Source organism: Poecilia latipinna, unplaced genomic scaffold (genome assembly GCF_001443285.1).
Source record: "Poecilia latipinna isolate Pla-1442-1.1 unplaced genomic scaffold, P_latipinna-1.0 Scaffold3231, whole genome shotgun sequence".
NCBI lineage: Eukaryota > Metazoa > Chordata > Actinopteri > Cyprinodontiformes > Poeciliidae > Poecilia > Poecilia latipinna.
The window spans coordinates 26551-44861 of NW_015115847.1; the positions used below are offsets into that span (position 1 = coordinate 26551).

The 18311-nt window shown below is 38.7% G+C and overlaps 2 protein-coding genes across 2 annotated transcripts in view; one reads left to right on the forward strand and one right to left on the reverse strand.

Annotated features, from left to right (window-relative positions):
- Positions 1–17584, forward strand: part of mcf2l2 (MCF.2 cell line derived transforming sequence-like 2) — a gene marked incomplete at its 5' end in the record, with an annotated part of 43293 nt that extends 25709 nt beyond the window's left edge. The window contains 3 exons of the mRNA XM_015023198.1: positions 10055–10121; positions 14592–14707; positions 17481–17584. Of these exons, the coding sequence (XP_014878684.1) occupies positions 10055–10121; positions 14592–14707; positions 17481–17562 (265 nt within the window). The remainder of the gene's footprint in view (positions 1–10054; positions 10122–14591; positions 14708–17480) is intronic.
- Positions 570–8509, reverse strand: LOC106940453 (lactosylceramide 1,3-N-acetyl-beta-D-glucosaminyltransferase A-like). Its single transcript, XM_015023203.1, has 2 exons — positions 8092–8509; positions 570–2259 (listed from the first exon to the last, which is right to left on the reverse strand). Exon 2 carries the CDS (start codon positions 1866–1868, stop codon positions 708–710), a length of 1161 nt encoding a protein of 386 aa, XP_014878689.1. The 5' UTR covers positions 1869–2259; positions 8092–8509; the 3' UTR covers positions 570–707.
- Positions 17585–18311: the final 727 nt, after the last annotated feature.

Genomic DNA, 18311 nt, shown 5'->3' on the forward strand with positions numbered 1-18311 from the left:
ATGACTTAATAACAGGTCACTAAAAAGAAAACCTGAAGATACTGTTTTAAAGTTTCTCAGGGTGAGTTGCAGGACTTTGGTTTTTGAACTCTTATTACAATACACAGTATGCCACAGGCATGCAGATCTAGGTTACTGTGTTAAATGTGACATGATAGTGACGAGGCAGTGAGCAGAGCTGTGCCCCAGGCTGGCTATGTTGACTATCTAGTGGCTGAAAGAAACTGTTTTTTTTTTTGTTGTTGTTTTTTGCCAAAGCAACCCAAGTTTATATTTCTTTTATTATGCTTCTAAATTACAAATAGCCCTGAAACATTATCAGTGCTCACAACACTTGTAAGGAACTTTTTTGATTTTCATCTATTTTCTATCATTGGAAAGATTAGATTTCATACTTTCTAATCGTATACCTTATTGTTGGTTATGTAGACCTAAAGCTCATCAGCAGCTCATGTGAATCACAGTTGTGAGAAGTGTTCTAATGAATACACCTTAAGGACTCAAAGCTGTTCAAATAAGTTAAGCAACATATGAGCTAAGGTTTCTGATCACTCAAAAGTAGGACATACTTGCACAATAAATCTTTGGTCTTTATTGCAAGACAACATGAAGACAACTCAGTTAGCACAAACATTATTACAAACACAAAGAACCACTATTTTCATTTTTTTGTATTATCAACTGTTGACCAGTGTCTCACAGATCGTTTATGTAAAAGCAGCAGTACAGGAATAGGTGTTCTGGTAATACGGCCGACACAGTAGCATCACCCTAATTGCAGTGCAGTACAGATTACCCAGAAATCCTCTGGAGCTGTTGGATGCTGGAAAATCTATGGCTGCTCGCCACAGTGAGCGCACATCTGTGGAGTGGCCATGTGATGTAATCATGTGATCATAGATACAGGGGTGGTACGGAGCCTTCCCCTCCCCTGAAAAGTATACATGCTGCATGGGAAACACCCCCATAACTTTGGCACACATTCCCATGAAGACATCGTCAATGTACAGCGAGGAGTTCAGCACCAGAGTGGCGTGGTAGATCTTTGCAGCTACGTTCCCTGAAACTACGTACCCTGCTCCAGCTGTGTAGTCCGGGTACGAAGGCCAGGGGTACAAATCATATGGGACAAAATATTTGCTGCCTTTCCAACGAACTGGAGGAGCTCCTTTGTGAACATGCCCCACCCAGAGGTTCTTTGTACCTGGTTGGCTAACCAGAAGATGCTGCAAGTACCTCACCAAGTTTGGCATATGAACAAAAATATCATCATCTGCTGTCATGAGAAAGCGTGCCTGCGAGCAGTACATGTAGCTCCAGTGGAATTGCATGATCAGTTTGGTGGTCAGGTTGTGAAACGTGTTGATAAAGTCCTGCTGGATCAGGTCTTCATAGGTCTTGTCTTCCTGCTGCAGGGCTTGTTGGAGGCGGAACCTCTGAGCAACACCTGAATAAACGCCCATAACAAACAGAAGCCTCACACTCACCCCCAGCTCTGACCAGACAAAGCTTTCATTACCCCACGTCTCCCTGATGGCCTGGCGCCGCTTAAAGTTCTCTGGGGAGGATTTCACAAACAAAAGCAAAAGAACATCATCCCAGTCTTTGCCATTTTCAGCTCTACATTTGCTGGGGTGGTTGATCAGGTATGGATAGGTCACTGAGCGACTCACCACACTGCCAGAGCTAGAAATGATATTGAGGAAGTCGTACCTGTTGATCAGGTAACGGTATGAATAAGATCTCATGTGGCTCACAACATGAAGATCCAGCTCCTCCCAGCAGACTGTCAGCACACAAAGCACCATGGCTGTGGTCAGCAGGTGCACACATTGCCTCTTGTGGATGCGCCGAAAATTCATGAACATTATGACTACATATATTTGAACATCAGCACCACATTCTTCAATGTTTGAGTTGTCTTATTTTCCTGTCTTCTGTCTCTTTTCCTTTTACCTTTTCTATTTCTGTTCCTCCAACTACTAAGCGTTGTCATGTCCAGTAGACCTTTTTCAGGTTCTTTAGCAAAGTGCTTTCTCCATATTTTCTGGATTGATTGCAGAAACAGTAGTGCACCATCATGGTGAAACCAGATCTCAGCAGAATTCAACTTCCCTCCTTCAGCAAACAAAAGGCAGCATGCTGCCTGTTCCTTTTCTCCTTAAAGGCCTGTGCTGGTTTCATTTCTCTGCTCCACTTTCTTGTTCTTCAACCACTCGGGTTACTGAAACACCAGGAACTGGAGCGACCATAAAGCACCTGGGAAAATACAGAAGTAATTAGATTTTGAATCATATTCTTTAGCAGGAACACTCATTTAAATTTGCTTTAAATAAAAAACTGAATGCAATCTGATGGATATTGAACAAGTAAGCATCAATAAACCATCCATACACACACATCATTAAACAAATTGAGGCAATGGACTTATTTAAAAATGATTTTTGTTATTTCTTTATAAGCCAGCAGTCAGTACTTATTAAGTTGATTAGATTTTCTGAAAAAGGTTATCTTAATGCTTGCATATTTTCCCTACTGAATCAATGTAGTCAGCTACTGTCAAAGTTTAAAATCTTTACGTGTTTGTTCTGATTAAGAAAATGCAACGGAGGAAGAAAAGCTCAACTCTAGACTAAAAAATTATTTGCTGACGAAGAACGTTTGTTTCAAAAAGTCCTTTCAACATTCTACTGTAATTATCATGTTGGGTCGCTATCTGTTAAAAGACCTAGGTGATTGTTTTGATTAAGGAGACATGGAATAAGGCTGTTGGCACCCATGTTTACCAGGGTACCAATAAATGAAGTAAATGCTGCATTCTGGTTTGTATTGGGAACCAAATTACATTAACTTTTTCTTTCTGTGCAATCGGTTTTTTGCAATAGCGCATATTTTTCTTATACACAATGCTATAGCTCAGTGGTCCCCAACCTTTTTATTACCACAGACCGGTCAAGACTTAGGAAATTTTGCTGCGGCCGGGGGGGGGGGGGTCTGGGGCGGGGGAGGGTGGTTTGAACCGTCAGATGTTCCTGCTAAATCCTGAATATACCCAATTTGGGTTGTCTTGGCCTTTTTATCGCAGCCTGTGGGGTTTACCCTGACTGGGGACGAGAATACAACCTGCTGAATGTAACAGGTAGCCAATCAGAAAGCGTGGTGACGTAAGAACAGAGGGGAATCCCAAACAGCTGACATATCGCGCAACTGTGAGTCTGGTGGATATCGGAGATGATGTGTGGAAATGTTTATTATTATATGTAAAGGTCGTTATTATATATGTTTATGTTTATTCAGTTAAAAATGTTAACTATGAAAAAACATAGTCGCCTCCAAATCATAGTGCAGCAAATAGAGCGGCTGCTCCCGCTGTCTTTTATCCACCGCCTTTTCTTTTTGTTACGTCTTTTATCTCTTAAAATGACTCCACAAACTATCACTATTGCTTCTACATCGTCATCCGTGTTTGGTCATTCTAAATTCCCGTATGCTATGTTGGAGGTTTTGTGGATTTTCTTCTGGAATCGCGATGTTTGTGACTGGAATCGGTTCGTGTTGCTCCTGCCTTGGAAACACGAACCAATCGAACCTGTTGGACTTTTATCAGCTCTGTGGTCACAGAGGTTTGGAGAATCGGCCGACATTCTTAAATCTTGCCGTCTCACAAGCTCTACTCATCTCCTCTCGACCACTGCCCAAACGCTCTGACTCTGGTCGCTATGGTAACGTTTACATATCCCTTCAAAATAAGATACAGATGCGCCACAAAAACGAACATTTTACTTTCGTGAAAATTTTAACTCGCGATAATGACTAGCGGGAGCCCTGAGCTTGTTTCTCTGCAACGAGACGGTCCCATCAGGGAGTGATAGAGACAATAACACCCAAAGTGTTGCTTATATCCACAGCCTGCTGGGTCTCTAGTGCGAAGCAGTTTGAAGCTTCATTGCCTCATTAGCAGCCGGTCGCCGCATGTTACACAGAGCAGCTTGTAATGTTTGAATCCCCTACCGGTCCGGGATAAATCCATCCTCCTGTCTCTTCTCTGGGCCTTTTCCCCTTTGCAAAGAAACTTTCCAAAGACATCTGATCCGTTTCTTACTCATTTTGCTGCTTGTGGACTCAGTGTTGGCGCGCAAGTAACTGAGAGAATCCGTTAAAGGATTTTCAAAATAAAAGATCCTCCAGACTCGCATAATATATAAAACGGAAATATTTAATTATTTCTTGGGCGGCCCGGTAACAATTGGTCCACGGACCGGTACCGGTCCACGGACCGGGGGTTGGGGACCACTGCTATAGCTTATATAATGTATTTCAGGGTCAGAGATGATGAAGGAACCGAAACGTTTTCTTTTTCTCACATGCCAGTTAGGTAGATTTGTGGGGAAGTGTACTCAAAGTACGTTAGTATTAATTAGAAGTTGCACCAAAAACACAACATGTTTTGTTGTATTTTTAAATAAAAAATGAGCAAAGGTAAATAACATAAAGAAGACGTGCACAAAATATGAATGTTTAAATCTCACTTTTTTACAATATGAAATTTTTGAAACCAATACATAGAACAGGTAACTCTCAAATATTAATTTCAAACTCCCAAATCAGACATTTACAAGAAAACAAAGACAAACTTAAAATCTAACTAATGTGGTTTAAAAAACTAAAGTAGTTTAATCTGAAAAGCGAATAGTTTCTGACAAGTTCCCTGGTAAGTCAACACACATAGGTGTAGACCCAGATGTGTAGTTAAATGGGAGATGTTCCTGGACAGATGAAAGCTGTTTAGAATGCAAACATAAGTAAATCCAAATGAAAATATTATATATTTGCATATTAGGGCGGTTTAGAGCAGGATGCTCACAGAGCCCTGCTAAAAGTAAATAACAGACTAGTTATTTGCCTCTGACATCAAGACAAGTCAGCAGACACATGAGACTCAGGAGGATCCCAGTGGAGCAAACCAGTTTGGCTTACCTGCATGAAGAGGCAGCCCCTTTACCTCAGCCAGCATTAAAATACAGAGGGCTGAACCCAATTGCTGGAGTCATGTAGCAGTCCCAGTTTGTTTGTGTCTGTGTGTTTAAAGGAAATCGACACGTCTCCTGTTGCTAGGACTGATATTTGGGCTTACACTATGGCTCAGTCCTGAATGGAACTCTCACTGCATGGGTTTGGTTTCATGTAACATGTAACCATGTTACATGGATAAAACTTTGCAAAAATTGCCAGCATTTGGAGCAACACTTTAAAGCACGCGTTGGCTCAGGTAACATGGCTTGTGTCAGATGATCATAAAAAGTAGGCTGGTAAGAATTTGGATGGTCCTGATGTTCACTCTTCACTTTAACAAAGACATACCAGACTAGTAGACCATGGCCTAAAATTTTAAGGTCCTTTTTTTCATTTATTTAATGATTTGCTTTTTTTGCTAGCACTTACTTTTATATATTTTTGAGCTAGCTGTACTGTGCTTTTAAAAGTTTAGAAACCTTGATAAAATGCTAATTTTTATCTCTTAGGTAAAGTGATGGGTTGAATTCAGGTTACAAAGTATGCTATAAAAGTGTCAGGAAAAGGACAGAAAAAAAATCCCTCAGTAGCTGTGTTTCCATTAACCATAGAATTGTGCAAGTTGAATATTTAAAAATAAATTTGATCTATAGAAACATCCCAATTTTGAATAAACTCTGTTTTTGACAAGTTGTTGCACTGGGATAAGGTAGTTTTTCAGCTATATCAATAGATAAATTTTACTGATAGACTTTTTATAGCATCACATGAGTCATGGTCAGCTTAATATTACTGGTTTGTAGTTATTTTTAGGGGTTTTTTGATCCAGACAGTGTGCAGCTGGTCTACCAGAGCTCTCACAGCATGGCATATTTCATAAAAAGTTGTGTTACATTTGAATGTGTTGAATCTTATCTAAGCAGCTGCTCCTAATAAGGGGCTTGTTGCTCCAAAGCCCAAATAAAACACTGATGTCTCCCCTGATGGCTGATAGATGGTGAACGCTAGCACCCTGGCTGAATTCTGATTATATTTCATGTAACTATTTGCATCCGTTGCTGCCATGGATTTTAATGACTTACTGTGTGAACAAGTAAGTCATTACAAGTGAAAAATCATAAGTGAAACTGCAGAATATTGATAAAAGATTTGTGCACATTTGTAGTGGAAACACAGCTAGTCTTACATGTACTCTGTCCGAGAGTGAAGACAGCCACCAATAATGAGTGAGACAACAGAGATATTACTGTAGCTAGAGCCTTCTTTTAAATTAATAAAAATATGAGTCTAAAACTGTAGAATCAAGCAGCCAATTGGCTAAGATCATTATAATGTTCTATGATGAACTCAAAATTGTTGGGCCTCAAGTCCAAACAGTATTTTAACCAAAAATCAACGCTGCTTATCCATGAAAGAAGACCTCTGCCAGTGAAAGACAGTGGTGGCAGGATCATGCACTGGGGTTGCTTTTCTTCAGCTGGAATGTTTTCTGTATGTTACTTCTGGCTCAAAACCTTCTGATGTGAGCTCAGAATTTGGGGATCAAGAGTATTCTCTTATCTAGCATCTCAATGGCAGCGATCACACTTAATTTTTATTTTCTTAATTCTTTGCTTTTCTTTCTGTTTCTCTTTGCTTGTTTCTAGTTGAATTGTGCAGGACGGAAGTCAGTATTTTTCTAAAAAGTACAAATAAAAAACAAATTATTTATGGTTGTAATTTTGAATAAATCTTGGCATTGTAGCAAGGCTTTTTAGAGCCACTGTAGCATCTGAAGAATGTGTCATGTTCTGCAATCAACATAAATACAAAAACATGTATCTGTGGAAAACAAATGACACCACCTCCAAACACACAAGCTACTCTGTAAAGGTGTTAAAGACAGGTGATCCGTGCTGAACAGTGGAAATTACTCACAGCTGGGTCAACTCCATGTGAGCACACAGACAGAAAGGATGATCAGCTTCCTGTTTGCTCTTCTTTGTGCAATGGGTAGAATACGTGTTGACACCTTCTCTATTCTCTCTTTCCTCTGAAATTGTTTGAGCTCTCATGATGCCGGTCTTCCTGCTGTTTATTGATACATATATGGCTCACTGACAGCAGAGCACCGTGTGAGGGCGGGGGCTGGTGTCGGATACTGCACGTTTTCTTTTTTTTGTTTTGTCTGTCACTGAGCCAGAGTTGTGCACGGTGTAAAAACTGTCCATGCAGCGATGTCAGCTGCTGATCCTGGTATTTGGGATATGCTGTGCTTACTTAGAGCAATTTGGACTGCAATGAATCATCTTCAGTGCAAAATCTGAAAGACTGCAACTGTTTTGGTCACCAGTGGTTTTAGCTTAGAACCCTTGGATGGAGGCCATTTTTGCCCAGTTTTTACTATTGTTGAATCATGAACACTGACTTTAACTTGATGGAGTGAGGTCTGTAGAGCTTTAGATGTTGGCAGATTCTTTTCTGTCTAAAGTGAACTCTAAGCAGAATGTTATTTGAATCAGAGGGCTGCTGATTATTCTGCTGGACACCACCACAGAAATGGCACACATAACTACGAGCATCAAACTTAAAACCATGTGCTAATTGGAAACTGGGCATTGTGTGTCACACAGTATATTTCTGTTTAGTTTGCACTTCTGACAACTCTAAAACCTAAATAGTGGTTCTCAAATGGAAGCAAAACTATAAAGATCATTTTTCAGTTAACATGTCTAAGCATATTTGGCTCTTGTGAAACAGATTGAGCAGTTACTGGACCTCTGGACCAGTTACCTCTCACTGTCTTCAGTTATCATAGGACATTTGCTGTCTAATCAATTTTGAAAAAAATAAGTATCTTTCAAAGGTATGTACTTTACTAAACATGGAGCAAATAAGACATACTTAGTTTGGATCAATGATTTATCATACTCTGCATGCTGTTATCTGAGAGGACATTAGAGAGCTCAATATCTCTGCTAAACTCTGGGAACTCAGAAGACTTTTTTATCCCTGAGGGTACAGCTTGTCCTCACCTCTATGAAATTTTCCATCTGCCAGTTCTTTGTACAATTGATAATCAGACATATTTTGACTTACCGGGCTACTTTATGGTCGAGTCTTTGACTGAGTTCAAGTAAAGATCCAACTTTCCATGCCTGATCTGTTAATCTCAGGTCAGCATATGTCCATCCATGAAAACTCCTAATTCTTCTTTATCCAAACTGTTGCTCTTTGAACAACTCCCACTTCACACCTAAACACTGCTCTGCTCCAGTTTAGCTGAATAAACTGTGAACTGTTGTTTTTAAACTGCCCTGGATGTGCTGTAGAGGGAGAGGGAATGTTTTTGTGATTGGCTCATGGAGGAGTGGGAGGAGCCACTTCATTGTCTCATTTGGCTTGTGGTTTAAAGCTCCATGTTCTTCTTACAAAGTCAAGACTATCAGATTTCTTCTGCATTTACAGATATAAACAACTAAGGTAGCAAGGAGAGTGGGCATGACTTACAGTCATGTAAAAAAAAACACCCACAGAATATTCAGGTCTTACTAAAGAAGTAAACACTTCTTTAGTAAGACCTGAATATTCTGTGGGTGTTTTTTTTTTTTTTTCATGTCGATGTTTGATCTCATACTTTATCTGCGGAAATCAGATAAAGAACTGGATCATAAACAAAACATCTCAACAATAATGAGTACAGTGGACCTCCATCTATTTCCAGTTCAGTGTTCACAGATTTTTCTGTGGAGTGTAACTCCAAATTATTTGTGGTTAATTCACCTATTCATGCATATGGATTTTTTCCATGAATAGGTGATATGTCCCATTCATAGGACATATCTAAATTATTCATATAAAATGCAGCTGTGAATCAGCATTTCAATCAAGGAGTGCCACTTGTTTTTTGTGTGTGTGTGTTGATTGGCTGTACCCCCAAGAGCAGAGACAAAGAAGACCATAGATGTTAGGTCTTATGGCAGTGCTAAGACAGTTTCAAGTCAGTGGTATATTTGGTGTTTAAATAAGCAACAATAGTCATCTTAAGATGAGGACTCTATTTACAGGTATTAGCTGTTTGGCTGTGGTTCCTAACTTGCCTGAATGTCAGGGATCCTCTGTTTACTGAGAAAAATGTATGGACACACCACTCACCAATAGAAGAGTTAACCTTCTTTAGCTAAAAGGAGGTTTTAACTAAAGTTTCAGTTGGTCACATATAGCATCCGCCTGGCACCAATAGACATGTTCAAAGTTTTTTCCACTCCTCACTATCACCTGTGAGATATTTGAGAAATTTATTTTTTTATTCATGTCCAGCATGTTTTTTGAGTAACTCTGTAACATGAGAAAAAAAAATCCTATATCCCTTCCTCATAATTTCCTGTGGTGTCATAAAGTATCACCTAAAATGCTGGATCTGGTAAATGCCAGATGCATTTACCAGATGCATCTGGCATTTACCAGATGCATCTGGCATTTACCAGATGCATTTGGTAAACAAACTAAACTTATGGTTTAGTTTATTTGATTTTAAACTAAACCATTGAAAGACTATTCCTCCGGAGGTCCTGATCTCTTTCTAAGTTCATGCTGGTGCCTTCAGTACCCCCTACATCCAACTCCTAAATAAGGCAACATCTGTATTCCTTACATGTTGAGGTTTTATGATCATTAAGAGTTATTTGAACTCAAAATGTTATACTTCTTAATTGCCAGTTATTCTGATGTGCCTCCCAGGCAACTTCTGTCTCTGGAGATATTTACACAACTCTCAAATTGTAAAAAAACCTACTCTGATTAACAGTCAGCCCATAAATATTTCTTCAAACAGTTCATTATTTTCTGGGGCCCAGAAGTTGCGCTATAAGAACAGACTCCTGCAGCTATTTATTCATGTCATTTATTTTGATAGTGAAAGGGTGAACAATGTAAGATTTGCTTTAGTTTCATGCTAGTTGCCCCAGAATAAGTTCACAAATAAACTTTCAAATTTTGAGTGATCCATCTCTTTCAGGGGTTCTGCTCACTGTGCTTATTGGTATTTCGTTTTTCTCTGCAGACATATCATAACGGAGCTGATTGAATCAGAAAGAATTTATGTGGAGGAATTACAGAGCATCATGGAGGTACAGTATATGTGCAGTCTCAGTAATGTCTTTTTGTTTCCTTATATCCAAGTAGATGTCAGGATCTTGGGTTGTTTTGGAGTTTGATGTATTGATTTTAGTTTCATTATTATTCCGTGTTCCTTACGCGCTTTCATAAGATCAGCCTGGTTTAGATTTACCTTAGTCAGTTCTTGTTTGTAGTTTATTAAGTTTGGTTATTTGTTGTGTCTAGTTATTTGTTACTCATTATTACAGCTCTCTCTCATATCATAGTCTCAATCTGTTTATATGAAACAATGGACAGATGACACAAACTGGAAACAAATGGGGGGGAGTATTGTGATGTGTTATAAACCTTGGGAGCTTTTTTATTTATAGCTTAAATACCTTTACTGTGCTCGGGTTCATCTCGGCAGATAAAGCTCTTCTTGTGCATTCTGAGTGCGCATGTAGCTAGAAACACATCTTCAGATTTATAGTAGTTGAGATAAAACATTTTCTCACCTTCCCAATATTCTAGGGCAGGGGAGTCCAACTCCAGTCCCCAAGGGACACCGTCCTGCAGTTTTTAGATGTGCCACAGGTACAAAACACTGGAATGAAATGGCTTAATTACCTCTGTCTTATGTAGATAAGTTCTCCAGAGCCTTGCTAATGACCTAATTATTATATCCAGATGTGGTGCTGCAGAGGCACATCTAAAAGTTGCAGGGCAGTGGCCCCCCAGGACTGGAGTTTGACACTTGTGTTCTAGGGATTACTATATGTGTCATGTTGTGTGTAGTAGTTTACTCAGTTGCAGTAGGTAGGGTATGGAGAGAGAGTTAAGAATTTGATGAAATCAAGAATACAATTTACAAAAAATTTAAACATCCAGGGTAACACAAAATAATCCAACAAAGCCACGCAAGAAACCATCAAACATCAGGAGGAAGAGTCGAGCGTGACAAGGAATAACAGGACAAACTGGCAAGTTGTGACTGAGAATGAGGAGCTTAAATACTGGGAAATTGAGTGCTTGAATTTAAGACCTGGGCTGATGAGCTAAGTATTTGGAGCAGGAGCCAGGATGAGGAAGGGGAAAGAGAAAGTGACACAGGAGAGCGAGACTGAATCAGTCATGTGGTTCGTCCCGAATATGAGGCTTTGTCACCGCTTGCTCCATCAACACAGGCCTCGATACACGTTTCTTAAAATTCCTCCTGGATTACTTGACAGATTCACAGATTATCTGTCTCATAACAAACTGCTACGACATCGTAACAGCTTTAACAATTATGGAGAAAACATATTTTTTATTAAAGTTATGTACTGCAGCTTGAATAAAATGCAACTACATAGCATTTTTGAGAAGTCTAGATTGCTTTATGTACGTTATGCACGTTGCTTTTGACTGTTGCTCATGGGGAGAGACAATTCAGTAATCTAATACTAATAGAAAAGGGAACTTCCGGAAGCAAATGGAGTAGACGGTTGTGTCAGAGCCTCTCTCCCACGTAGCGTTGCCACCCGTCCCGTAAAATACGGAATCGTCCCATATTTGGCTGTTCAATGTTGCGTTCCGTACTGAACCGAAACGGGACGCAATTTGTTCCGTTTTTCTATAAATGTCCGATAGACTTGCCTATCACACACATATTAACACTCAGAGTAACAATAATGACCAAAATAAAACACAGGAAATATTAAGACCAGTCTATGGTTGCGGGAGCTAAAGGACCCCTGAACGCTACGGGCCGACACTGTTGTCACGGTTGCCTAGAGACGGACACTGCCAGCTGCGGTGAGGTGCTGTCAACCCGCGTCTTTTTAAAACGTCCTCCTCCCAATTCTCCACTGTTCTTAGAAGTAAAACCTCTCATAAAGATACAGACGTGAGAAGGAAGACACAAATCCCAGGCTGAATAATGTTAGTGAGGATGAACACATGCAATTAAAAAAAAAAACAGTATGTGTCCATCGTGGCGCAGTGTGCTGCTGTATGAATGGATCAGGAGAGGACCACAGCAGACCCTGATATGGTAACATTTTGCTATGATTAAGTTTCTTATTGTGCTTTTAGTCGATTATATTGGTTTGATTATTTGCTTATTTAATGTATAATAATATCAGCCAAAATAATACAAATGATCATTTAAAGAACAAATCATACATTAGATCAACAGTAAATGCATAAATACTTCCTACTTTAAAAGGTTTGTAAGGGCTTTCTGTATGTTTTATTTTGAAATGTTTATATATTTTATGAATTTATTGTTCAGTGGTCATTTCACAGATCTGTAGCCCAGGGGCGGTTCTAGATGGGGGCCAATGGTGTACCAAAGAAGTTATACTAAATAAATGTCTTATATTAATACTCAGTGGTGGATTTTTTTTAACCTTCACAATTTTACTTCAACAATGAATTAAGAATTATAGTGCTGCACTTTTATCTGCTGTATAGGATCACACTTTCCATCTGCCAGGGATCTGCAACCTGGATCTCTGGAGACACACATGCCTCTTTGGCTCACTTAATATATCAAATGATGAAATATTGCAGTTTTTTTGTTGTTGTTTTCTTTTTCATTCTTTTTCAAGTGTTGCCATGGAAAACACTGGCTATCCTGGCCCCTGTGGTAAATTTGGTCTAGAACCAGCCTCCAAACCTAACACCTTATTTATATAAATATTTTGGTAATACTCTGTAAAATACCAGAATAACTTCAAACTTTTAAACTTTTGGCTGTAAATCAGGTGTTATGATCAGTTACTCAGTACTTCGGTAGTTTACCAAATGCTTTTTACACTTGCTTAATTAAACGTATTTAAAGTATATGTAACACAGATGGGAAGGGTATTATATATTCTAGATCAAGGGTGTCCAAAGTCGGTCCAGAAGGTAATACTATTGTGCAAATTTTTACAAATGCTTATACTCACCTTCCATGTAAAACCGTTTCCAAACTATATAAGGGGTTGCAGAAACATAATGGAAATAACACCTTGAATATTAAGTCAAAATGGGAAAGTGAATTGGGAGTGAAAGTTTCAGAAGGTGATTGGCTTTCAATGTGTGTGACATAACAGACATCTACCAGTTCTAAAAGATGGAAGGAATATGGATGGAAGTGCTTAATTAGATACTTTATTACAACTCAAATTACTAGTAGACATAGAGGAGAAGAACAGCAATGTTGGAGACATTGTGGCCATCTGAACGTCAATCACTCATGTATTTTGGTCCTGCCCAAAGTTGGCACCTTACTGGGATGGAATCTGTCAGACTACTGGCATAATTTTGGGGTATGTCATCCCCAAAGGCCCCAGAATTTTTCTGCTGGGGCTGTCAACTGGAGAAGTGTTTCAAAAAGATGTTGAGTATCTTTTAAAATTCTATCAATTGCAAGGAAAAAAGCTATTACAGGGTCTTGGCTAAAGAAACTCCCTCCCCAGCTGGACCATTGGCGGGAAGTCGTGGAAAAACTGACATATCTTTTACATATAAAAGGACATTCTTACAACAAACGCTGGTCTAAATGGCTGGCATACAAGAGCAAGGAAGCGTAGCTATGTGTATCATCTTGTAGTGTTTTCTTTTTCTTTCTGACTATGAATCAGTACCCCTAGTTCTGTGTGCTGTATGTTTCATTGTAAAAATGAAAAATGCTAGAGTATAAAAATAAAAAAATAAAAAAAATAATAGAAAAAATTTGAGAAACCTACTTGCATATTGGATGTGGACTGTTGGATGTTAAATTCATGAGCAGTAAATATTGTGCTAATTATCAGTATTGAACCAAATAAAGCAAGGCAGATGCAAGCCTTTAAAATTGTGATGCTTTTTATGGGTCAAATAGACTCAAAAAATTGTAACAGCAGCTGCGCCAGGGGGGCCCAAACAAATTTTTTTGTCAAGGGGCCCACGATTCCTGGCGGTGCCCCTGTCATGCGGCCATGCCCTCTGGCCAGCGGTCTAACTAATGGAGATCAGGTTAAGCCAACTCCTTTATCTCTGGGTAAAGTTTCATGTTGATTTGGTCAACATAAAACTTTTTGAGTTTTATGTTTTATGCAGAAAGGAAGGAATTTGCCTTCCTTCCTTTCTGCTGGAAGGAAGGCAAATTTAAAAAATTGCCTTCCTGTGCAATTCTGCTTGATTGTAGTTTGTAACTTGTTTTGAACTTGTTTTGAAACTATAAAAGAGTCCCCGCCTCCAGGAAGCAATTGTTTTAAAGTAGACGAGGGTCTGGACCCTCTTGATGAAGCAACTAGCGTAGAACAAGGAGTTGATTTTTACCAGGCTACTGCAGAACGGGACAGGATGGTTTTGGCTCAGGTCAGTATGTTCCAGTCTACCCAACACCTAAAGGATATCTTAAATGTCATTCCAACAAAGGGAGACTCTTGACTTTTACATTTGTGAGAGATTGATGGAAAACCTACTTTGCCTTCTTTGACTACTTTTTCCTTCATTTTGTTCTGTTTATCTCTGTACCTGCTCCACAGGGCTATATTGCTGAGCTGAATAACTCAGAGATCTGTCACCTCATCCCCCCCACGTTAGAGAATAAGCAAGACGTACTGTTTGGCAACCTGCCAGAAATATATGATTTTCACAACAAGTAGGTAAAATTTTTTGTTGTCTGTCTTTGTGTTGGTATATTCTGATGTGAATAGACAGGGTTATTTACACAAATCACAGGGAAGACAAAGAAACCATTTATTTGGTTAGTAAGACAGTTATGTATGATTTTGTATGTGCTTGTGCTTTAAAAATGGTCAGGTAGCTGAGAAGCAGCTTATCTTGCACATTTATGATGGAAATGTTTTGTGAATATGGCTTGTGAGTACATTACTTTATCCACTGTCTACACTCACTTATCCTTGTAGAAGAGTACAATTCCTATCTCCAGTAGTTACTGAGCAAGAAGGGGGTTCACTATAGATAGATGACCAGTCCATTACAGGGCAATACAGAGATTCAAAAGAAAAACAAACATGCATGCACTCACTGCTAAGGACAATTGAAAGTGACCAATTATCGCAGCATCTGAAATGTCCAATTCAGTCCCATAGATGCTTTTTTAAAAAAAAATTATGTAAGATGTACATATGAAAACCTCTTAAGCCCGACGATCCCTCGTGAGGGATCTGTTTTCGGGTCTTTTCGGCTTTCTCCATAAACAACCGCTCCACGATACTTTTTTTTTTGTCCGATAGAGAAGGCTTTCATTATTCGAAAACTATCCCGCATCCAAGTTTTGCTCAACATGTTATGGTTTTACAGGTATTTCAGAACAGCTGTCCAGACTGAAAGGTCCTCGGAGATTTCATACTTTTCCTAAAACTCTCTTCGAAAACAACCCTTTTAGTTGAGCAGAGCTCTATCGACAAGAATCACATGACAGGAAAGGGACTGACCTTTGTAGATATCATATAATTGGCTACGTAAATTTACTACCGAGTCTGAATTTTGTCTGCGTAATGAGACCCTCTCTAGTGCGTAATTCGTGTGCCCTGCATGTGGTCTGTGTACGGAGATGTGTTTGATGAATACGGACTGAAAACGTTGGAGTTACGTCACTTTTCAGTGTTTGCATCCGCCTGAATAAAATGTAGTTGCGACCCTGCGGTGATTTATTTATGTTTTACTGAAAATGTTTTTCTTTTGTTCATTACTTTGTAGTAAAACACTAAATTTTTATGTAATTACTATTATTTTATTTTGTTAGCTATACTTCAAAAAGTTATTTTTTTACTGTCTTACTGCGTTTCAATAAAAGTTTTCCAGTTGGAGTCAAAGTAAGTAGTATCAGTTCATTATAATTATATATATTATACATTTATACATATAAATGTGGTAAATGTCATGACCAATGGTTAGATTATATGTACTAAGTTTCATTCAATGGTAATCAGTGATTTAATTTAAAGAAATTCCCAGTATTGATGTGAAAAACACATTTGGCACAGTTTGGAGACATTTTTGGATAAATGACCTCTCCACCTGGGACATTTCTCAGTAAAACATTTATAAAACACTATATTTTTCAACTGAGTGAGTCCAAATTTGGTGAACTTTTACCCAACATGTAGATCTAAAAGTCTAAACTACTTTTTTGTGTGAAAAATAATATTTTAGTGACGTTTCGCAATGTTTATTTATAACCAAATTTTTGTGAGGTAAAAAAATGCTACATTTATTGTATTTAATTCAAGCAGGATAAAGGCTTCAATAGGAAATCATTCTTTGATGTCTTACCTTTACAGAGGTACCAAAAGTTTGCACTTTAATCTGATAACTGTGAGGCTATTAGTGATTTATTTTTGGATGTTTACAAAGCCCTTTCCACCCTTAGGGCTTAACTGTCAGATGAAAATTATCTGGAACAGCCTTTTCTCTGATGGTTTTTTACACTGGAGCTGACAACATTTTAATAGGGATTTAAGGTGCATTCACATCAAACTTGTTTAGTCATTTTAATCAATCTCCATTTCATTTGCCTAGAAAATACGATATATTTGAGGAGCACAATTAAACTCTGATGCGGACCAAAAAAGTGAACTCCGGTCCGCCTACAAAACTTGGTCTCTGTTTGTTTGAAGTGAACTCTGGTGTGGTTCGACTGTATATGTAAATGCCAACCAGACTGAAGACTGCTACAAAAGCAGGAAGTGTACTATAGCACAGGGCATTTTGGGTAAATGTCACCAAAGCAAGTGTGTGTGTGTCTTGTGGTCTTTTGCTAAAGACAAAAGAGAAACCTACAGCAGCTAAAATATGACACCACTCCATTTTTGTCCTCATTTCATGAAAAAGAATGTTGTGTTCAGTATCTTCAGTTTTTTTTTTAGTTGATTATTTTAGTAGTTCTTGGTGCTGTGCCACCACAGGCAAGGGAGTGAACAGGTTGCTCAATGGGTTTGGCTCATTGGACACATGCAGTGAGAAAGTGAACCACATCAGCTGAAAATGTAACATTTGCAACTTTAATCACCAGTCGAACCAAGTCTACCAGACTATCAGGTGGGAAAATAACCCTATCATCCCATCTGTCAATAGAGCCAGCAGCAAGGATCATGATAATAGTAGAAGTATTTTATGAGCACACATAGTCAGGACAAAGTAAGTGGCTTCATTCACGAATGAATGGATGTACAACAGGTTTAGGTTTAGATAAGTTAAACCAGATAAAACTTATTTGGAGAACTGCTTTAAAATGATTTCTGAAACTGTTAAGTTACCTCAACATCCTCTGTTTAAAACTAGTTTTTAAAACGTTTTTTAACTCTGCAAATATGATTCTGATTTGCAGCATATGGATTCATGAAAATTGGTCTGGTAAGAGCCTGTGGAATAGCAAGAATTTAGTTTGGACTGTGTTTTATCTGCAGAACATTCCTCATGGAGCTGGAGAACTGTGCAGTGAATCCAGAACTGATTGGGACCTGTTTTCTGAAGAGGGTGAGTAGATGAACAGATTCAAACACTACAGTGATAGATTCGGCATGGGAGATTTGGTAACATATAGAAGCATAAACTGGAACCAGACAGACATTGCTATACACCATGATAAACATGGCATACCTGAAGTTGAGATGTGTGTTATATGTTTGGAGAAACAGAACATTTGGAAGACAAACGAAGGATCAGATTTTATTTTAATTCAGAGATGGATTAAAAATGGGTGAAGTACAACCCCTGGCAAAAAGTATGGAATCACCAGTCTTGGATTAGCATTCAGACATTTCATGCTGTAAAACAAACTCAGATCAAAAACATGATGCAATAATAAGGTAATTCCAAAGTGCAACTTGTTGGCTTTCAGGAACACTCAAAGAAATGAAGAGAAAACATTGTGGAAGTCAGTGAATGATACTTTTATTGACCAAGCACAGGGAAATAAATATGGAATCACTCAATTCTGAGGAAAAAAGTGTGGAATCACTCAAATTGGAGGTAGAAAAAAAAGGACACACCCAGTCTATTTCCTTTCCCTAAATGGACACCTGCCCCAGATTAGATGTGCCCGTTAGTGTGCAGTTCAAAACACCTGCAGTCATGACACCTTGGAGGGCTGCTGGACGAAGTGGAGTGGTGAGAACCATGGCTCCAACAAGATAAATGTCCCTTGAAACAAAAGAGAGGATTGTGAAACTTCTTGAAGAAGGTATTTAAACTAAATATTTAGCTCTGGGTTAAATAATTAGCTTCTAGCTAAATAT